At 35.8% G+C, this 23,549-nt stretch overlaps 1 protein-coding gene across 5 annotated transcripts in view; it reads left to right on the plus strand.

Annotated features, from left to right (window-relative positions):
* PRMT3 (protein arginine methyltransferase 3) overlaps positions 1 to 16,578 on the plus strand; it is a 68,174-nt gene extending 51,596 nt beyond the window's left edge. For 2 of the 5 annotated variants that reach the window (XM_026089341.1, XM_026089345.1), the window contains 3 exons: positions 5,482 to 5,532; positions 5,742 to 5,829; positions 15,882 to 16,578. In XM_026089341.1, coding sequence (XP_025945126.1) covers positions 5,482 to 5,532; positions 5,742 to 5,829; positions 15,882 to 15,991 — 249 coding nt within the window. In that variant the 3' untranslated portion in view covers positions 15,992 to 16,578. Of the gene's footprint in view, positions 1 to 3,142; positions 4,725 to 4,744; positions 4,801 to 5,481; positions 5,533 to 5,741; positions 5,830 to 15,881 lie in introns of those variants that run through there. The other 3 variants (XM_026089343.1, XR_003257386.1, XM_026089346.1) reach the window with 3 other exon arrangements.
* The last annotated feature ends 6,971 nt before the right edge of the window (positions 16,579 to 23,549 follow it).

The raw sequence follows: 23,549 nt of genomic DNA on the forward strand, positions 1-23,549 counted from the left end.
CTTTTTGTGGTCTTAATGTATTTGGTACATGTTACATGAATGAATGAAAATAAATTAGCCTCTAGATACTTTTTTTAGAAGGGAAGAAAAATTTGTTAAAGACAAATGAATCTTTTTTGGGGGGGAAGTAGTGCTGCATTTACAGTTTTTCGTATGTTTGCAACAACACCATACAAACCCTCAGTGATGGATGAAGACCTTTAAGATATTTTAAATGAACTGTTAATCAAAAACTGGATTTGACAAAGTCAGGTAGAGGCTAGTGACTGCTATTGTACTTTCAGGAGTATTTTATTCTTGTTGACTGAACTCTTGTTGACCTATATAAGATGCTGCTTTGTAGTCTGAATAACGCAAATCTGTTCCTAATAATTTTTTTGCTTCTTTAATTAACCTTAGTTCCCTGGGTAAGCGTGAGATATTTGTTCTGGGGTTGGGTTTTCTTGTCCTCACAGCTCTGCTTTTCTCTTGGCAATTTATTTATTAGTAGCAGGAAGGATAATATTGCTGCAGTGTTTCCTAATATATAATATCTTTTGAGGTTGGAAGAAGTGTTGGACTAGAGTTGCAGCTATTTATTACTGGTTTAGAAGTCATTATTTTTGTTTAACTCATTCATAGTATTCAAGAGACTAGCACTTGAAAAATTCTTGTAGAGGAGGCCTAAGTTCTTGCTGATTAGTCCTTGGAGAAGCTGTAGATAAGCTGTCAAGGTGGAGCAACAAGATGAGGCAAACTGCAACAGAAGAAATAACCATTATTGTTATGCTTAAAACAAAAAAAATCCCATGGCAGTAGTTGTAAAATGTCATCTTGAATTTCAGGGAGGGAATTATTTGCTTGTTCTGTTTCTTTAGTTTGACTTCTTGTAAAAAGATGACCTCTGTAATAAAAATCTGACCAGCCCTCTGTTCCATCTTAATATGCTTGTGTCTGCGTGATTGCTTCCAATATGCCACTTGTAGGTGATCTCTTCTGCTTTTCTGATTTTGCTGCTTAGCCGTATGTGTTAGATTTTACAACAAGAAGAGAGGACTTATTCAACTTATAAACACTGGAAACTTTTTTTCTTCATAGTATTGGGTATTTAATAGAAGTTTGTGATTGTTAGTTATAGCTGTTATTGATATAGTTTGTGATAGTGTTCTAATATTGAATGAAAGGAAAATATTTTGACCTTGAGTTTTATAGAATCATTTCTCTGAAATGTGTTTAAATATAAGCTATGTATTGTTCATTGCAGTGTAAGAACACCAACAAATATTAAAAAAAGAAGTTAAGATGCCAGAGAAGATATCAAGTTTTAAAAAGATATTAATCAAAAATACAATTTTATAGCTGCTGTTATCAAGTATTTCAACTTTCTGATCTGTGTGGGATTTTTTAGATTTGTTAGATTTTGTTTTTTAAATATACAGCACTAGTGATTGTAGAGAAAACTGTAGAAAGCATCATCTATGTGTACTTTAAGGTCTTGAAAAATCAAAGGTAATGTGAGGTCCCAATACTCTTTTGGTAATGGCTTAAGGTTTACACTAACATATCTTGAGGGATGTGGAATTTTTTGGGTTTTTTGTTTTTGTTTTGGTTTTGTTTGAGCACTTGCATTTGGCAGTACTGAAATAAGGTTCTGTATCATAATTGTAAATTTTAGTTTTTCATAGTTCTTTCAAGGAAGACTTGAAAGAAAATTCTGATGTTTTATGTAAAGCTTTTCACAAAACATTCTGCGGAGAAATAATTAAATCTATGTGTTGCAGCTTTGAGTCCTCCAAAACTTTGCCAGTGACATGGCAAAGAAACCTTTTTCCTGAGTTAAAGGTACGGTGTCATTGACAATGTATGAAAATTGATTTTTGGAAAATGGAATCTTTCACTACTTCTAGTATAGCTGACTTCTTTGAACAAAAAGAGATTTAAAAAATAGAGCTGTAACCAAAAAAGCTACTGCTCTGGATATAAAATATTGTGGTAAGAATTCATTACTAATGTTTGTAATAAATCTGTGCCAGAAGAATAAAAACAGGGCATTATAGTGAGATTGTAATGCTCTGTTCTTGGAATTCCTAGATTGCATAAAGCAAAGCTGGGTGGCAGTAAGAAGCTGTCAACTTCTTTTCTAGTATGAAAGAATCATTAGGTTGAGTGTGAAGAACAAGGTACCTCTTTGACATAGGCCCACCCGCTCTTTAGTCTAAAGTTTTCTGGATTAAGTGTAAATTTGTGGCTTCTGGTTCTGTTGCATTTCTTATTTGCTTGCTTTCTACAAAAAGGAGTTAGAACAATACTGAGATCACACATGCCCAATATTTTAGCATAGAGGAAGCCTAACCTTTTTTTTTTTTTTTTTAATCCTATAATGGAACTGTTAATTTTCATATACATTTGTAGTGGAGTGAGTGGAAGGGATTGATGAAAACAGAGGAAACAGTATCACACGCTGAAAATTCCTTACCATCTTAAACTTTAGTATAGGACTGAGATGATCTCAACTTTGAAACCCATTATGTGACCATCCTTACTGGTTGCTTTTTCTGTTCTACAGAATTGTCTGGTAGGTTTTAGGGAGGCCAGGTATGCTGTTTTTTAACAAATCTTTAGGCACTCACATAGATGGTTTGAGTTCCCTTGGTCTGGGGCAGATAAAAATATGACAAAGATAGCTCAAAAGCAGAAGGAGCTCTAAAAATGAACACTGTATTTAAGAATTAAAGCACAGCTTACTGTTTGGATGAAGATATAAATGTATATGTGTTATAGAGGATCACTTTGTAACAACCCTTTTATTGAGAAGAGCTGGTGAATCTAACCATTTCTGTAAGGTGTCTGTTCCTCTTTAATGTAAAGAAAAGTGTGTTTCAGGAAATACATTCTTTTGTAATGTAATTGTATTAATTTCTTATTAGTTGCTTCATTTAAAAAAAGCTGTGATTGATTAAACCAGGCCCTTCTTTCTAGATTCTATACAGTGGAGTGTCAAAGATAAACTTGACATTTCTGGAATGCTGTGTTCTGTTGAATTTATCAGATAACCTTCCACATTTAACTTCAGTTTTCAGAAACAAACTGAATTAACTTCATGCAAATAATTTATTATTTGAATAAACTGGGTCCCTTTATAAGCGCTGTGTTGTTGGTGCAGGAGAATTGGAAATCATCCACATGAAATCGGGAGGAGGAAAGGAAGAAGATAGTTAACTGAGGCTGGAATCCCTGGGAGATAAACTTCAGCTGATGTTTATTACCTAAGCATATGCAAATAATTGCACTTCTGTTGAACAGCAGGTTTGAGCTTTAGTTTTGTTTTCTTGTCTTACAGGTAAGCCACCAGCTGTGTGCATGAAAGCCTGATATTTTTCTCTGTTTCCTCAACTGTAATTGGCTTGTAGAATAGCCGAGGTAGTGAATATGAAAAAAAATTTGGGCACTATTTCAGTTTTCTGGTCCAAAATGTAGCTTGATTGTCTTGCTTTCTCTGGAAGCCAGTTTTTCCTCAATTCTTAATGTATTTTTAGTGTTTCAAGCTTGTCTTCCCTCTCCCCAGTAATCACATTCTAAGTCTTATTTGCAAGCATATCGACAGTATTGACCTGCTGACTGAAAAGTATTTGTGTGACTTAGATCTCTGACTAGTGTCCAAAAAAGATTATAGATCAATAAAACCAGTCGGATGGGTCAATAAAACTCTGTCAAAACCTTCTCAATCTTCACTGAAAAAGGCGTATTAGAGGCAAGGCTGTAATTCAGTTAGGAATGAGATTCTCAGCATTGAGTGATGGGCCTTGCTTAAGGAATGGAAGAGTCGCTGTTTCCAGCTTGTGGTGCTCATTCCTCATGAAGGTCCCATAGTGTATCCTTTGTTCATTTTCTGAAGAATATTGTACCATGTTGGAATTCAGAGCTTTCCAGGCCTCTCTAGAATGCCATTAGTTGAAAATAACACGGGTAACAAAGCTAACATAGACCGATTTGCTTTAAGAGACTGTATTCACCAACATGTTGCCCATTCCGGTTTTAGACTAGCAAGGAAAAATACCAGAACCGTTTAACTATTAAGTAGTCATTCAGATTACATAATACCTAATGATAAAGCCGTATGCCATTCAGATGTTATCATAATTTTACAAGCTTATTAGACACTTTTTTTCCCTCACAATACATCTCTCTGTCAATATGAAGAGTGTGCTACAGAATTTGTCCTTTGTAACTATTCAGAATAACCAGTTTCATAGCTTTAGGTAAGAAGAGTAACACTGGTACTGTGAAAGGAAGGAGATGATAGTAATTTGCAGTGAGTTTTCATACAACGGACTTGCCCTCTTTAAGTTGGTGCATATTTTGTTTGAATGTATTACAACTGATATGAGGGGAATCCCTCCCTGATATCACAGGGATAGACTCCCTAGCTGCCATAGTAGCAACTTTTCAACAGATGCATTCTGGATCTTTTCTTGAGGTTGACTTGTATAATAGAAAGCTATACCTGCCTTAGGCATATTGTCTGATTCTTTTTAGCCTTTTCATAGGAGACCGTGGAAAGCAAAGAAGCGTGAGTGTGGATAGTTTTTTTGCAGTGAAACTGTGGTGTTGGTCGTCTCTTATTAGCATCTTTCAGTTCTTTATTTGAATTCTTTGAATTTCTGGAGTCTCAAATTTATTTGTCATTGAAAAAGCAGGCCAGTATTAAAAGACTATTGGTATACTGTTTTGTGCGTCGATGTTCTATATTTCTTTTTCCTTCAAGGTGGAAGATAAATCCCACTAATGAGTTACGTGCTGAAGAGAGAGGCTCTTTTTGAGGTTAGGAGTGGGATGGCAGGAGGGACAGAAGAAGTGTTCCAGGGAATCCTAGAGAGAGGAATCCTATGGGGAGTCACTTAGAAATTATTAACTGTTGGAAAGGCTAGCATGAGGCATTTGTGAATCCTTTTCCTTATCTGTGTGTGTAGTAGAGGAAGAAATAATAATATTCCCTGGCTGGTTATGCCCTGCCTCTGTTCACAGGGAGCTTTTATGGAAAATGGTGTCAAGCTATGCAAAGAGTGAACACCTCATGCAGAGTCCCTCACTCTGCATGCGCATTTAGTGAGGGTTGTGGGAGCCATAGGCGACAAGGACTGAATTTTATGCTTCTGGGTTTGTGCATCTAAAAAGTTGTTTTTTTTCTTTTGTAATTCTAGTTGCAGTTAGGATATGTGGGTTATTTTAGAAAGTTTCTGACTAAAAGTTGTTGTGTAATGTAATGGAGATATGGTAGCCTGAATATTTTTCTGAAAATACTGCTTTGCTGAGTAGAACAAAGTTGAGGCTTATAATTTTTTTGTTTTATGATTTCTAGCATACTTAAAAGCATAAATCCAAGCCTCTTCCTATAAGTGAAAGACTTGAAAAGAAAATCTCAGTAACTGTATTCATGATGGACATTTTCTTGAGTGTCACTATTATTCCTTTATCATATTTGTATTTTCTGCTTTGTTATAGGCAGTTGCTGGTTATTTTGATATATTTTTTGAGAAGGACTGTCACAACAAGGTGAGTATTTTGGGTTATGCATTTTAAAAATGACTTCGAAAGCTATGTTTGTTTCATTTGGGGGTTTTGTTTTTCTGCCTCAAGATTTTCAGCAGCGAGTCTGTTTTGCTGTCACAAGTATTTCATGTGCATGTGTTTGGTAATTGATTGATGTAATGTGATATTAAAAATGTTGTTCTTAATCAAACTTTTGAACTCTTCCCATGCAGGTCTTGTTTTCAACTGGTCCATGTTGTACCAAAACACACTGGAAACAAACAGTTTTTCTCCTGGAGAAACCAATTCCTGTAGAAGCAGGTATATTTAAATTCAGTTGTGGTGCAGCATTCATTGGCCTATGCTGCTGTTCTCATTAAATTTACATCTAAAATACTTAAGAATTATCTGCGTGTTAAAAGTGATTACTAAATAAATCTTGAGGTTTTTTTTTTTTTGCCTAAGCATGGCACTAGAAAATACCCATTCGTATTCTATAAAAGGTATGTGAAAAGTACATATAAATGTCTGTGTATGTATATGCAAGTAAGTGGGCATACATTTATACTTACGTAGCTCCAAACTGTAATCTTGGTGAGAAAACTTGCTTGTGTTTCAACACATTTCTTTCTGAGACAGGAAAATGTAAGACCAGAACACTGCTAGGAACATTTTTTGTTTTAGTGTTAGTCGCATTCTTAAGTATTGTGTTTGTTTAGTGATTGCATAAGGTTTTTTGTACCACTCCTAAACTGTGTTATATTTGTTATATCAAACATGAATGCATATTTGGATGTTGCACTTGATCTTAATACTGTAGGCTCATTCAGTAAATAGGAAATAATTTCAAAGAACTCACAGCCATAAACTTGATCCTTTGAAGAATGGGAGGAATTATTTCAATACACTCAACATTGTTATAAAATTGATAGGTACTGTAGTATGATTCACCTTGTATTTGATGCAAGTAAACAGGCTTTTATCATCATCAGGGATAACCCAAAATTCAGATGGATTGTTGAAATAACATTTTGAAGACTAAAGTGGTATTTGTTAGTAGATTCAACTAGCTTTGTTTGATAAGTCTTGAAAATGCATTTCTGTGTAAGTAGTCAAATATTGCTTGCTTTATGAACACAGAATTAGAGAGGATGGTCATGCAACAGGATGGTAACACAACAGAGCAGGAATTGTAAATCTTGCCCTCTTATTCCTGTAGAGCTGCACTTCTTTATCCTTCTGAATATACTATACTTTTATAATCAAAACAAATTAAAGTTAAGGAAATATTAAGATGGTATTTTTATGTTGTAGAAAGGACACTTTATTTCTTTGTCCACTTACTCAGGATGGTTCACTAAATATTTACTCACTGTTGTTGAACTCTTACCCAACATGTGAACTAGAAATACCTTGTCATGTATGCCTAGTTATTTTGAGGGCCTCTTTTCTTACCAGATTAGCAGGACCTAGGGATCAGCTGGAAATGAGGTTCCGTTCTCCTGGTCACTTAATAAATGCATGGTAATAGATGGCCCCTGCCTGAAGAGTTTATAAATAGACCAGACATATGGGGAGGAAGTGTACAGAAACTAATGTGATGGCTGCAAATGAAACTGAGGTGAAAAGGTTTAGAGGTGAAATAGAAGTGTTGAGGCAGCAGGACATTGTCTGCTGCTAACAGACCTAATTACAAATGTATGGTGGTGATATCAGTATCTGGGCCCCAGTTAAACTGCGTTGGTAGTTGCCTCTTCTGGCTTTAATCCATGATGGCTTTTTGCCAACGCCTTCTTTCCTAAAGGCACTATTGTCTGTTATCTGACAAATATATGATTTCTCTTTTTCATGCTTCAAGTTCACAAATAAATGCTTGTTATGTTCTTAAATAATTCTTATTTGTGTGTTCTTAGACCCTGTCACTGCCTGGGATACACCTGCATGTTAGTGCATTTGAACTTGGTTTACGTTCTGTGCAATTTCTCTTTCTAGATCAGGCTGGCTAAGATCTCCTTGCTGCAGCTCATTAAATTTCAATGTCATAGAGTATGAAGTGAAATTTTTTAAAGTGCAGTGACATTTGTTAGAATATGCACATTACTTAATATTACATAGATCATTTGACATTTAGCAAATGTCTGGAATTACTGGGAGGTGTGCCGGGCCCTAGAACTCTAGTCTGCCAGGTGCAGTGACTTTCTAAAGACAACTGCAGAAACTGTGTTTTGAAGCAGTGAACACAGCCTAGCTGACCTTCAAGATCACTTTTGCCATAACTCCTTCCTTTCTATTAGCTCATATTTCTTAAAATTCTTCTCTTTACAAATCTTGTTGCTGCTATGCTTCTCTCTTTTTATTTTCTACTTGGCTCCTTCTCTTTCTAATTATTTAAGTTTCTCTTTCCCATTCTTTTGCCCATTCTGTCTTTTTATATCTTCTGTAAAATTGCCACTTTAATCTAGGATACTCTACCTATCATTTTAGCAAAAAGAAGGTTGTAAGAAAAACTTTGAGGTACCCTACTTTTTCTGGGTAATTCCAGTGATGAGTTCTGTGGGATGCTTCTTGTTCATAGAGGATATAAGCCCACCAGGGCAGAAGGTGTGTCCTGATACTTAAACAGAAGTGTTGATTAAATTTGGTGATTTTTTTTTGAAAAACTGTTCTCTCTGACTTTTAGTTCTTCTTCACTGCTCAAAAAATCTTTTTTTCCCTCAAATCATATTGCTAGAAGTATCGATTTCTCTATATCTCAGCTTTCAATATTTTTTCATTTTTATCAAAGTAGTCACTTAAATATCATCTTAGTAACTTGTGTTTAACCATTTGATTTCTTCAGTTTTTCACTTCCTGTTTTACCAGCTAAACAAGCTGCTCAAACTGCTCTTGCAGCATATCTGAAGTTGCACTTCTAGCTGTTTCTGATCTGTGATTTTTATTAATTAATAAAAATTAGTACTGTGTGTTACCATTTTTCCGTGCACTGTTTCTGCCTGGCATGATGAACTGAACTGCACTCTAGGAACTTCAGTTTTGGGGAAATTTTTCTTTTCAAATGGGCTTTTCTTGATGGAAGTTAACTGAAGAAAAAAAGTAACTTTATTAGATTAAACACATTTGCATCAATTGGTGACTTCATCCTTTATTTTCCATTCCTGTGCTCACCAATATTCAACAATCCTGTGCATAAACTCTTTGAATACGAAATGTATATGTGTCAATGGAAGAGGAACAAAAAACACTGAGGTGTGACCAAATGTATTTAAATCAGAACAAACTCTTTTGCTAGTAAATATTGGAAAATAAATAGAAAGTAGTATGATTTGAGACTTGCACCAACCTGAGTCTGGTACAAATCTGATTTTAAACTAGCGTAGTACAATAATTAAAACAATTAAGGAAAGCAGAAGAGGTAAAATGACATACAGAACATACTACTGGCTCTAACTTCAAATTTTGTTTCATATTCAAAGCCAGTATAAAGACAGAGTTGCCTATTTAGGTATTTGGTCTAAACACTGACCAGTGGTATCCATGGTGGCATTTCCTTGCTGTATTTTAACAGGCTGTGATATAAAAAGTATTTAAAGTATTTTCCTGTGTTGAAAATGTGTCTTCCAGGCAGGCTTTCTTTCAATGAAGAAAAATGATTCCCTCAGATTTCCAGTTCTGAGTAAAATATTAAAACTGACTTTAAATTTAAAGTCTTTGCCAGGTGCTGTATAGCTCTTGGGGATATGCCTAAGGTGGTCATAAAGCATATGAAAGTATCTGAACCTGTTAGACATTCAACAGGAGAAGGCAGCTTTAAGCCATGGCAAAATTATTTTGCTCTGTGGTGTGAACTAGGAAATTTTTTTTTTGATGCCAGGTTTTTGTTTGATGCCAGGTCATTTGTTGTCAAAGAAGATAGATCTATTTTCTGAGCCACAGAAAGAATGAATATTTTGGTCTTAATTCTAATGGTAACAGAAGCAAGCACTTACAAGTGACAGAGTATGTATAACCAGTCCTCCTTCCTTTCATATCCCTGCCCCAGCTTGCTCTAGTTGGTGAATCCTCTGTGAGGAGATGGGGGAGTAAGGGGGCCTGATCTAGATCAAAAGATCTTGAGACTGAGTCAGTTAAACCTAATTAATATTTTTGATTTGCTACTGAATTCCAACTTGATACATAGCTATGATAGACAGCTTTGTATAGGGTGGCAATGGATAATTTCTGTTGATTTAGCTTAGATTTAATGTGTGTAGGGAAAACAATCTTTTACTGCTAGTATATTCTGAAAAGCTAGTTTTCCTCCCCACAGACTGTGACTAGAGACTTGAAGCTGATATACAATGAAGTAAAACAACAGCGTCAGCATGTTGGATATGCTTTAACTGCTTAGCAAAGCAGTAAAATTAGAGAAACTAGAGGAGGAAGCCAAATGATATTTTATTGCCAGCAAAACTGTTTTTTCCTAGGCAGAAGAGTATTGTATTGTGGACTCCCTACAGAGTACAAGGCAGTACTTAGCAGCCCTTGTAATAGCCTGAAAACATCTTTATTTTGAAAATTGAAATTGAGATGCCAGTGCAGTATCTTTTTCTTATTAATGGTCCAAACTAATCTTTTGCTTTCACTGTTTGTTGTAATATACCTGCTAAACTTCACAAAAATAAAATTATGTACAGAGTATCATTCTCAGTTGGTTCAGGCTTAAGAATTTACCAAATAAATATAATGCTTACAAAAATAATTTTAAAGGATGCACACAGAATCTTTTCAGTAAAAGTGTATCAAGTTAAAAACCAGATCTGTCTGCAAGTAAATTCCATTAGCAATAAAACAGCATATTGTCGGCATTTTGTGTTCTCGATATTGCCTTACTGTGGAAATAAAACCTTTATTTGTTTTTCCATGGGGCTAAAGGAGCCTGGTCGCAAAACTGAAGTAGAACTCACATGACTAAGCCCCTGTAAAATCCTTGATTATCTTTAACTCCCCAGTTCCCATAATTGGGTAGCTGTTTGTAAACTTACAAAGTGAAAAATGTTACTTTGTCTGCCTAGAGAGTTTTGTTAAAATTAGGAAAAAACAGTGGTACAATTAATCTGTTTTGATCTTATATTGAAATACTTCTATACTGTGCATCTCACTTGGAGGATTTAGTTGCCAGGTGAGATTTTACTGTCTGTTTTGTGTGTCTGCGGTTACAACATGGTGTCTTTATAACAGTCACTTGTTTACTGATGAGTGATGTCTTTAAAGATCATACTCCTTTTAAAAATCTATAATTGTTAAAACCTGAATTTTGAGGTAGGACTAAATCTCGCTTGTCTTATGGTGTATCTTCTGAAATCTGCTATTTAAAATCATCCTGCTGACATTTCAGAAACATCTGTAAGGATGCAGTTCAGGCACTAACTGGAGATGATCTCTTCTCATACCTGTTTTATACTATTGAAACATAACAGAAGCTCTGTGCCTGTGCAGGAAAACTTGCATGCAAGACTTCTCATGCTGTTCTCTGTGGTCCCTTTGCAAGTTCTGAGACTGAATGGGGACAAAGTACATAGAGCAGCAACAATTGTCGTTTTCTCAGAATTTTATCACAAGTGCTGAGAGAGAAAGGTAGGGACAAGGCTAGACAATTTAGGATCTCTGCCTGGAAGAGAGATGAATTAAGGCCAGCTCTGTAGCTTGGCTACTGCAGCTGTGCTTTTTGGAGGAGCACGTAGTCAGCCCTCACAGTGCTCCGTGGCAAGTATCGTAGCATGTAAGCTGTTTCAGGAATCTCTGTGCTCTGCCACTTGTGCGGTATACTCTTTACCTTAGGCAGCTGTTCAAGGCTGTCTAGCTTACTCAGCAGGCTGTGTAGACTTCCTTGCAGCTGCCTAGTTCATGGTTTGACTTGGGGAGCTGAAACATACCAGTTTGGTACAAAACCTGTTTAGAGAATATAATCAGCATATGAAAGGAAAAGACAGAACCTAAACTTAGTTTCTAAGAACAGTTAGAATAGTGATGTAGCAAAAAGGTGTTGGTAAACAACTGGGTTAGTTTATAAAACTAACTGGTCTGTGTAAGAACAGGTATCATGGATCAGATGAATAATACTGAAAAGTAGTGCTTACTGAAACTGCTCTTGGGTTGGTGATTTGCTGAGACATGACCGAATGAGAAGGTGACAGTCTGTGTACAGCTGCAGGTGTCTGCAATTTAAAGAGAGGAATAGGAGGATTAAGGATAAGTTACTGAGTTTAAGGGAAGTGCTCTTGGTTTCTAAGATAAATGATTTCTGTCTTTCAGTGTTCTTTTTTGTTTTCAGGAGATGGATGGTATATGGAAGTTGCTGTCTAGGCAGCTTTTTCAAAAAGTAATGCTTTCAGGACTTGCTTTTTTCAGTTGTATGCTAGCCCTCAATGTGGTATAAGATAGTCTAACCTGGAGGGGAAAACTGTTGCATAATTGAGAAGGCATATATGACAACTACTTAAAATCAGAAGTGTGTTAATTTGGCAGTGGGCCAGCTTGGGAAGTGGAAATGCATTTCTACTTGTGCTAACAAGTTTGTGCAGCAGTTTTGCTGAATTATTTTATTTATTTCTTTTGGGGGACAAATTTCCAGACTCACCAATAAAAATGCTGGAACAGGATCATAATGGATTCAGTTTTGTCCTAATCAAACTGCAGTAGTACTGTGTGGTTTACTTGCATTCAACTGAGCATGATAAGAGCAAGGTGATACAGCTGAGTCCCGGAGACGGCTTCCTCCAGGCAGCTCATGGGACAGTAGAACCGTTAAAAAGCATCAGTCATTTTATATCTACATGACATTGATTAATTGTTCAAAACTGCCTTTCTGTTACTTGGCTGCACAGCTGTTGCTTGGCTCATCCCTCAGAAGAGGCTATTTAGAAAGGCAGATTTAACGTGGGTACTGCATAAGGAATAACTGAAGAGAATGGATTGCTTAGTTTCATTAAGTGTCTTTATAAACAGAATCTGAGGGTACTGTTCTATGAAGTCAGCTGTAAATTATTTATAAAACTATAATTAGATTTCTATTGTACTGCTTTGTGTTAAAATGTTTGAAATGGTAAGACTTTACAAATAACGTAGAATGACTTAAGTCATGTAATGTTAATTTTGCTGTTAGATGAGCTTTACTTTAGTCTTTACAATTTTAAAAAACTTCAGTATTATACAATGTTATAATATATTGAAGTGATTCATTTTGCAATACAGTTCTGAAAATCTGTTCAAACTAGCTTAAACTTCTTAACTGAAGAGAAGCTACAGCTACCTTTTTTCTTCTCCTTGTCCTTTTTTACTCAGCAAATCTGTCTCTGTTTAAATAATCTGTGAAACCATTATAGCAATTCCTTACAAATAGCATTGTATTATATCAGTCATTTGTACCCTAGTAATAAAGCTGCACTGAAATTAAAGTGAAATCCCCAAATAACTGTTAAATTATTAAAGAATATATATTTTTTGTTTTGTACAGTATTGTTAACAGTCATAGTTGAAAAGCTTTCTTTGATGTGGTATTTATACTGCAGCCTTTGACAAAATATGCTGAAGGTCACTTTAAATGTGGATCTTGTGTCAGTTTTCTTTACTGTTTGGATGCAACTGAGAATTGTGCCAAATGGAGACTTCTAAAAATATTGTTGAATTTGAAACCAGCTTGGTTTTTGAATTACTATTTATTTTCATTTATGCAATAAGAATATTGTAAAATTCAGCTTTTTAACAGAACATAAACAATTGCTTTTAAAATCACAGTAAGTAATGAGCAGTCTGGAAATGCTTTAGATCCAGTGGGATGGAAAAATAGTAATAGTGGATGCGGCTTGTGTAAGGGATGAAGATCGGTGGAGCAAGGCCTAATGGGAGAGTAGCAGAGAACTTAATGGTGTACATCTAGATCATGCCTTTTTATGTATTTAGTAGAATCATTGTTTAGATGCATTTCTTGTGTTTTAGAATGATAGTATGAAATGGCTCAGCTTCCTAAATATTTACAGATGTAACTTAAATTGGACATCTTAAGGCTGAAAATAAATGGGGATTAGTTTTTTGTTGTGGTTTTAAATATCCATGAGCACAATCTTCACAAAAGATTTGTGACATTCAATGATAACTACTAGGTAGGTTCATATAAAACAAGACCAAAAAGCCCACAGAGGTAATATTTCCTTGAAATATGAGGCAACATCTGTATTGGTGGATCTTCTCTTGAGATGGCAGAATATTCACTGAATGTATAGTTTCCTGAAGATTAAAAGAATATGATGTATATATTGGCCATAAAGCCAGAGCCAGGCTATTAGAACAGAACATATAATGCCAGAGCTTTCACAATGATGTAGAAATTGCAGTTTGAGCCTTAACTGACCTTTTGAATATCTAAGTGAAGTCCTCCAAATAAGATCATCTTCGTTGTTGTCCACCGACATAGGTCACTTGTAGTGGAAGATGAAGATCTTCTGACCTCAAAATTATTCTCTTGTTGAGTCAACTTATTTCAGATGCCTTAGTTGAAAATGTTGGTGATTTTGGCTTAAAATTTTATAGTTTATTTATTTTAACATAAATATGCTGATATTAAAAACTTCACACATCAGATTTTAAAATTAAAGATCCATTTTGCCTCTCTGCAGTCAAAGCCTTTGAGTTTCATTTGTTTGTGAATAGATAATATACTATCCTAAAAATACTAAGCTTCCAGCTATTATCTTGAGCTCTTTTGAAATTATGGTTTAGCTATTTTTTATATGTGACAAGTCTAAAAACATTCCTGTGCTGATCCAAATTTGAAGCAATCTCCAGTATACAGTGTTCTACAAGTATTTATGTAGTCCAAAACCCGTACAAATCCAGTAGTTTCTACTTTAAAGGGATGTTCATACTTTCTGACTTAAAATCTCTAGTCTAGATGCCAAAATTACAAAGCCATTCTTAACATATACACACTTAAAATTGATATGTATGTAAATATTTCAAACATTGAGATGTTTAAAGAACAGTCTTTTTATGCATATGTAGCATTTTATGTTCAGTCATATACTTCTATATCAACAATGGAATTTGCATTTGAGAGTAACTCTGCAAGTTACTTTCATTTCCTTACCTCTTGATTTTTTTTTTTTTCCCCCTCTCTCTCCCTAAAATCAAACTCTTGAGGCTAAATTCTTCAAGTACTAGATTGACAGTCACACTAACATTTTTGATATTTATCAGAATCTCTCCAGTATTTAGTAGGGAGGATGTCAGCCAAATGTTAGTAGCATATGGTTTAAGGGAATTTCTAAAAACCTATTCCATACCTGAGCTCTGTGGATTGCTGAAGGTTTTCTTTCATTATTCCCCTGCTCCACGTCAGGCATGTAAGAATTTTGTGGTGCTGCCCAGGGAACATGGATTTTGCTAACATTTTACGGGAGTGACAGATTAAGGCTAATGAGAAAACTAAAGTGTCCTTAATGTCCTGCTTTACCACCTCCTTGGTAAATTTGTGATTAATACTCAACAATATGAATATTGTTAATTAATGCAGCTCCTTAAGTATCTGGAAATCAAGAACCCTGTTGAAAACTTGGTCTCTCCAAGCTGCTTTTTTTAATAAAGCTTTCAAGTTAACAAATAGTAGCCACTATGACTAGTTGGAAATGGTTATGTATTTCAATTTGTGTCGCTTTCAGTACCTAGGCATACAAACTTGTAAGTCTTTTGTCTTAAATTTGTATAGCATGAATCAGTTCCTGGAGCTCTTACTATTTGTAAATTTAATTTTCTACTGTCTTATAAAAACATGACCTAATTAGAGCTGAAATGAAGTGCAGTGCAAATAGTAACAACATGACATATGCAGTAGGAAGTGGAGTAAACTCTTGCAGTGTATTTGGTTTTACTCAAAGTTGGTAGTAGTAATGCATTTAAATTGGGGAGCAATAAAGGAATAACACACAAGTTTCAGGGACTTACAAATTCCCTTTTTTATACTCTTGCGTTACTGCTAAGTATTTGTTTACTTCATGGAAAGTAAAAAGATGTATGTTCAAGAGTTTAAACATGTATCTGTCATTTCATCAGAAAATTTGAAACTCGAGAAAAATAATTAAATGGTAATTACTAGCTGTCTAAGTGAAACTTGTACACGTCTGAAAATGCCAGATAGCTATGTGTGGTCAGTTTGACTTAAGTTCATTGTCAAGACCATTGGTTATGCCTTTGAAAACATAAAGAAAGCCTTTGTAGACTTGCTTAATTCTGATTAATTGGGAACAATTTCTCATGCAACGTAAGGAGACTGAATGCATCTGTTATGTTACTGTTTATAATCTAATAATGTAAGCATAGTAATTTCCTTTTTATTCTTGCAGGAGAGTCACTGAGAGGAAAGATAACAGTCTGCAAGAACAGAAAGGATCCACGGTCCCTCTTTATAACCCTCTCAGTGAAGGACGCAAAACAGACCTACAGCCTTCAGTGAAAATACTGTGCATGTAACTTTGAGAAATGTCAGATTTAAAGGTGTGGTATATTTGTTGATAACTTTTCTAAATATACAAAAATAGTAAACGCTTGAGTTCACGTATGAGTGTGCATACCTATATGAAAAGTCTAGAATTGAGAGATTACTGTTTGGATGCTTTTTCAATGGGATATGGAGACTGACGACAAAACCAGATTCTGCTGTGTTCCACATGGTGTGGGGAAGGAAGGAAAAGCTGATTTGGGGTTAGATGAATCTGCTGGGGCTGAGGGGATCTGAGTAAAGTCTTGCTCTGAGGAACAATAAATTTGATCTCTACTTTATGTTAACTGAATATTGTTGTATTCTCTATCCGGTAAATCTTACCGTTACAGAGATCCTTTGACAATTTCTCAGCAAAAAATTTAAAGTTAAAGGAGTGCCAAGACAATTCAAGAGTGTGGGAAAATACCAGTGGAACTAAATTTGGAATTTGGACTGCAGGATTACAGCAGCAAAGACTTTATTTTTATAACATTTTTATAACTAAAATGTTGTATCACATTTCAGTTATATTCATTTAAATAAATGATCCTTGCATGTTGTATAATGCTGTTGGCTGGATTTTTGTTTTCTGTTTAACTGAAGATTCTTACATCTGTCCGGTGATGGCTCATTTATTTGTGGCTAAGATTTTTTTCTGTACTAACCCATTGGAAAATAGGTGGATACAAGCATATATTTCAGCAATATTAGGAAAAAACTATAGACAAACAGCAGTGGTTGCTGCAACAGTGATTTGGTTTGGCTCCTTACAGAAACCAATTATGAGCGGTCAAGGGTTGATGCGCATGTCCTGATGAATAGAATTTGATATGTGTAACATTTTGCAGTTAATGTGCTTGTATTGTACAAATATATTTGTGTTGTTTGAAAGTTGTTTCAAAAATCATTTCAACAAGCAAAGAAGGGAGTGTTTGCCAGTAACCTCTGAACTTTTGTTAAAACAATGTTAAAACTTCTACCAGAAGAAGATATGAGTGATGTACATGTCAAAAAGCTGTAGTAGAAGACTGTCTGAAGATACCCTTTTACCCCATCTCCCCACACCCACAGGTTGACATGCTGATGAATGRAGGTTGATGGGGAGCAAGCTCTGTCTCTTTTTTTGAGGAAACCACAGGTCAGAAGAACTTAGATAGAGTCTATTAGAGAAAGTGTAGCAAAACTTTCTGAATTTGGAGCACACGGAAGTAAAAAAGCTAACTAAAATGTAGTTGGGATTTTTTTTTTTTTTTTTTTTTTTTTTTTTTTTTTTTTTAGGACTAAAAACTGAGAAGGAAATTCCTTCCATTGGAATCTGCTCAACAAAGTTTGCCTAACTATCTGTTGTATAATGGGATGAAATACTTTGTTCTGCTGCCTGTAACTAGATATTAGTAGTATGTTTTCAGTGATGAATAAACTATTTTTTTTACCCTCCTTCTCAATTTGGCAGAAAAGTAGAAACTTGTATCCTAAAAGCTGAAATTCTCCTTTAATGTGGCACTGTGTTTCAACTGGAAACAGACTTGCAGATTTGTTTCAACTTACACTGCTTTTATCCTCTCTTGTGGAAACATGTAGTTTACTAATTTGCATCCAAGTAATTTATTTGCCTTTGGGTTGGGGGGAGGGGGAATCCTTTCCTGTGTGAATAGTATTGAATGAACACTAAAACCCTGAAACATCCTGATTACCATCTAGACATTCAAGGGCTCAGTTCACATGGGCAGCATAATAGCAATGTTCAGGTGCTGAGCACTTAATCTGGTTAACTCATTTTGATGGTGTAAGTGACTACTTAAACACTAGAAGGATTCAAACCCATATTGACACCCTGGTTGTTATGTTCACCTAACGATGAATACAAATTGATTGCTCACACTGAATTTAGATCCTCTGGTTTTATGACGGGAGACCTCACAGTTGACAAGTTCTGTATATTTCCAGAATTTTGTTTTCAGGGTAGACTTTATTATAAATAAGTAATAGCAAATGAGATGATTGCATTAAAAGTACCAAAGAAACAAGATTTATTTCACAGTAGTATCTGACAAGTATGAAGGCTCTACAGTGATGCAGTTGATGTAGAAGTCTCTGATTTTGTAACATTTTTCTAGCTTAGTGCCCTATCTTCCTTTCCACAATACATTGATTATCTTTGACTGGTAAAATGATTGAACCTGGTTGTCAGAAACTCAAACTGTTCAACTCTGTATAAAAATTGACCTTGCAGATGAGGTGTGAGTAGCTGGCATCAGACTGATAATGGAGTTTGTGACATGGTTGTCAGTATATGTGCAGGCTGGGGGATGGACTGCTAATTTTGCCCTTTGCAGAAAAACACTACAGAAATGCAATGACAGACTAAGCAAAATTCTCGTATTCTCACATTCACAGGGTTGATCTCAGTACTATAGCAACTAAAAGTCAAAAGTATCTGCATCCTGAATTTAGCTTTCTGATACATATTTACTGTGAGAGGTTCACATGTTTTTAGCATTACTCATACTTTAAGATATTGATGTTGGCTAGATGACCTTCTGAGGTTCCTTCCAACCTGAATTTTTTTATGATTCTGCATTTTGTGCTTATATAGGTTTGAGATAGAAAACAAGAATTTGGGAAAAGGAATGGAAAAGGAAAGCAGTGTGAAGACATAGAAAGAGTTTGCATAGTCTTTAGTAGCAGGGGAGCATTCATGAAGAAATGGTCAAAAACCTGTAAAAGAAGAGAGGAAATTCTAGCTATGGTAAAGATACTGAAACAAGAAGAAGGGGTGTGATACGTGCTTATGTCTACAGGAGCAAAAGAGTAGGAGATGCCACAAGGAGAAAGAGAAGTTTGAATGGTGGACTAATGTGATTAATGTGTATACATGTAGCAAACAGAAGCAAGTTATTCTGGCTAAGAATCACTCAGGATGTAGAGAGAATGATCAATGGCCGTACTCCAAAAGAGTGAGTGTTTGGTATTTAAGTTCAAGAAATCCAGATCTGAAAAAAACCTTTGAGGTACCATTGTCTCTTGTCAAATCTTGGACAAGGTGTGGGGGGAGGTGGAAGATGCTAATGAAGGTAACAACAGAGTAGCACTTCTTAAAGAGGGTGATGCAAATCATGCGAATTCATCTGTGTTGGGTGTTTGTAGTCTTTGTGTGTCAGTGCTGGTCAGAGGCACTGCTTGGTCATACTGACGGACACAGGTAGAGTTGTACTTCATCCTACACCTTTGTCCCTTCTGCTAAATTGTTTGCAGCTGTTGTTGTTCTTTGACCTTGAGTTATAAGGCCCAGGCTTACCCACTTCTGTACTTCCAAGGACTTTTGCTCCCTACACACGCTCTAAATTTCTTTTATGATGGAATGATGCAGCCTTTGTATTATCCCAGGGGTAGTGGTAGTCAGTCTTTCATGAACTTCTTYTTTTTTTTTTTTTAAACTGGGTCAGTCATAGTTTCAGGCCTAGATTTACTACTTTAAAGTTTGTGCCTGTATTTTGAAAAGAAGGAAAAAAGTAAATTGCAGGGAGGCTGAATTTCACTTTTATATCTCCTAACAGTACTTCTCTGTTAGACCAGCTGATACTATAAATTGAACTAGGTTACATCACTGTTTTTATTTTCTTCATAGCAACTCCTTACATGACAAAATCTCTTTCCTGACTAAGAAATATCAGATCGATGTATCCTATGGGTTAGCCCTGAAACTCGCACTTGACATTTATTTACCTGTCTCTTCTTCCTTGAGGTCTGTTTTCTCCCATCCCTTTTCTCCTTCTTCCTGTTTACTGATGTGTACGGTTGCAGTTTTAACGCACACAGCAAACCCCGCCTGTGGCTGGCTGCTGTCCTGTTCACACCACCCGTTGTTTCTCTTGCACTTCTTGTCTGACACAACATGCAGATTTGTTTGCTGTTGTCTCAGTTTCAGAGCATGTCTCTCTCTCTTGTCCCTGGCCTTTGTTTTCTCCCATTTTGAGTCTGTTTTTTTTTTTTTTTTTTNTTTTTTTTTTTTTTTTTTTTTTTTTTTTTTTAATTTGTTCTGTGCCCTGACTGTATTCCCTTATTTCTGGTAACTGGCGCTTCCTCTAATCTGAAGGCTCTCACTCAGCTCAATGTCTCTGCATCCCTAGACTGCTCTCCTTCTCCCTGCTCCTTCCTTCACTCAATGTTGAATGTGCAGAATACACTGAGAGATGCAACAAACTGCTTATGAGCATAAACTTTGCTTCAGCGATCGGCATAGCATAGGCTGTGCTTCGTTTGCAGGCATGGTGGAAAGAGGATGCAGATGAAAGAATACAGGTACAGAGAGAGAGGATTGCTATGGATTTTGACCTTGAAAGCTTGTGAATTAGTTATTGCTATTATATTATTATAGCATTATTATAACAGAGAACTGCTAAGGCAAATGAGAAATATCTAATTTATTCACTATGATGTATATCTAGGAGGATATCAAGAAAAAATGGTTCAAAGATTGGCAATTTCAGGTCAGCGGTCAGATGCATGAAATAATTTGAAATTTGCTGAAGGTGTGTTCAAAATAATTTCATATGCAAAAAAAGGCTTTTTTTTTAGGCTTCAGTAGAATTTAGGACCATAATTCACTTTTTAATTTCATTTCTGTGGGACTTGCACAAAGCAGAGGGCAAATCAATACATAGTAGTAATAGCATGTTTACCAAGAGAGTGAATATTTGCCTGCCCCAAACTGTCAATGGCAACTATTCATTTGTTGGAAAAGATTCTTTATTTGCAAAACTAGAATTAGATCAAGAAACTCAGAAACTGTTAGTTTCTGTATTCTGTTCCCTGATGTGTATCAACTGGTACTGAATTTGGATCTACTTTGGCGCTTCTTGTATATCAAAACAGAAGCAAACTTCACTTTTATCCCTTTCGGAAGGGCAAGAGTGTTGCTCACTTTCTTTGATCACCTGCTAATGCTTCCAGGTTCATTTACTGTCTGGACTCTACTAAATGAAAAAGACTCACCCAATGGAAAAAAATGTTCCAAGAAACAATCAACCTGCAGATTTATAACATTTCTATTGCTGTTCCTGTAACTATTAGCCAAAGTAAAATAAAAGACTGTTAATGACAGCAATAACAAATTAAAGAGGAATAAAGCTTACTCGACATGTTAATTCTATTTTCCACTTGGGTACTACTCAAAACATCTATGGAAATGGAGTGAGAGCAAATATGTCCCATGGAAAACAAACCAACCGAAGTCAGCCTTTTACAGTGAAAGCTACAACCAATATAAAATTGTTCTCATTGGATTCAATTGCCAGATACTAAAATCCTGTTTTACATGAAGATTGAGAGGCCTTTGTGATTTGCTTTCTTCCAAAGAGAGCCAGGCAAAACTGGAGATGCCCTTTTTTTCATGTTTTTCTTACCACTCTAGCGTCGTGAGATGTGTTATTTTCCTGTRCAAAGTAAGGACAGAAAAGTGACTTGCCTTTATCTGAAGGGATTGCATCAGTACACAATAGTAACATGCAATGAATAACAGGGACAAGAATGTGGGAGATTCAAGTACTTGCAAGGAGTCTACATTTGGGAAATTTCCACTGGTGAAAACCCATCTCCATGGGCATAATGTGATGTTACCAGAATATAATCCATGTTATGTATGCTACTCTTTATATCATCACACCTGACTTAATTTTATTCAGCTGAGCAGGTGATATTCAGACTACACAAAATATTGCATGACACACTTAGATTTAAAAAATAGAGCTGTAAAATAGAGAAAGTTCATCCATTACTGCCCAAATAATTTACATAGCACACACACACATTTTCCTCGCACTGCAGTACCATTGCTCTTCAGTACTCCTGTTGGCAGTGATTTCATTAAAAAGTCAATTTTGCTAAGAATTATCAACTTTTACTGCTTAGTATTTCCTCCAGTGTTGCAGTCTGCCTGGATGAAAGAAGCAATTGTAGGATAGTAAGAAAGAAAGGTCAGTTGGTAGGAGATGCACTGGAACTTGAGGCACTGGATGGCATGTACCATAAAATAGAGAACTCTTGAAGGAGTGTTAGTCTGGTTTGGATAATGATGGTTCAGATAATTAAGCCTGAAACACAAGTAGGTTTCAGTAAGTAGAATTGAACTTTGATTAAACCTTCTGATGGGTTATGCAAAGAGAAGAGCACTGCAGAGAGGGTATTTCCTAATAATATTGACTTATGTCACAACACTGGACATTCTTGAAACAAAGTCTACTCAACTGGAAAATTGGATGTGAAGAGAAGGACTTCTCTGTAACTCAGATGTTACGGCTGCACTGTGCTTGCCTGCTTGCGAATTAATACAAAACCTTAAACTGAAAAGAGAAGGTAGTAGGAAACACCAATCAGTCTCTTGCCGGATGCTGATATGTGCATTGCTGTTCATTTGGGAAGCTCTGTGTGTTTAGAGCATTCACAGCTCTTTGGGCTCCTTAGGCCCCAAAATAGACTTAGCTTAGAGAATAGTAAATACCTTGTGGGGACGGGGGGAGGGAGGGGAGGAGTGAGAGAAAGAAAGAAAAGAAAGAAAGAAAGAATTCTCTTAAAATTGGTTTGAAAGTAATTTTGAAGACCTTCATGGTACCAGATGACAATGACATTGGAAGGTGCAACCCAGCTGGAGATTGGTGGCCCCATCTTCCTTACCTGTCACCTAGAGAAGACCAGCATCTCTTGTGAGCTACAGCAAAGAGGGATAGGGAACACTGCCATCTGCGGAAAATGGAAAGAGAAGGGTTTTGTGCACATATGTACATGCAAAGAAAGGTTAATACTGTAAGGAATAGAGAATGTTGAGAAGAAACGGCAAATTCTTTAATTATCAAACCAGTTGTGATTTAAATTTTCTCAAGTGATTAGTGGTTTTGATTTCCTTTTTTATTGGTCTGCTGAAATGGAGATTTTTTGCAAGAGTTTGCCTTTCTGAAAAGCCTAAATGAAGGCCCTTTGTAGTGTTTAAGTGAAAGACATGATTAGTCTCTTCTGCAGGTGATGAATTTACAGCATTTTTTTGAGTTTAGTTGGACTCTTCTGCTCCTCTGACATCCCCCTGTATATGACAACCATTTGTTATCATTATGAAATTGCCAATAGATTGTATGTGGTTGAGAGGAAAAGCATAAACTGAGACACCAAGTAAAATTCCTAGGATTAAGAAACAAATTTTAATTGCCCCAGGTATTTTAAAAGGAGAGCCTTGATTTTTATAAATCAAATAGTTTAGGATTGTTTTCTCTAAAATAGACTTCCTGAATGTTATTTCTTCATAATAACGCAGTCTGCATTTTAATACATAAATTGTGTCATGCTTTTTCTCATCTTTCTTTACTAAAAAACACACGCAGGGGAACGCAGATGATACAAAGGCTGCATTAGAATCTGAATTCTTTCAAGGTTTTTAGAGTGTATTTTAATCCATAATTTTGGTCTTCTCTGTTCTTAAGATAAAAGGTAGGTGCAGTGTCTGGCTAAGAAATACACCAGGGGGCAGGGGCATGGTTCAGAC

The sequence above is a fragment of the Apteryx rowi genome, unplaced genomic scaffold (genome assembly GCF_003343035.1).
Source record: "Apteryx rowi isolate R43461 unplaced genomic scaffold, aptRow1 scaffold_81, whole genome shotgun sequence".
NCBI lineage: Eukaryota > Metazoa > Chordata > Aves > Apterygiformes > Apterygidae > Apteryx > Apteryx rowi.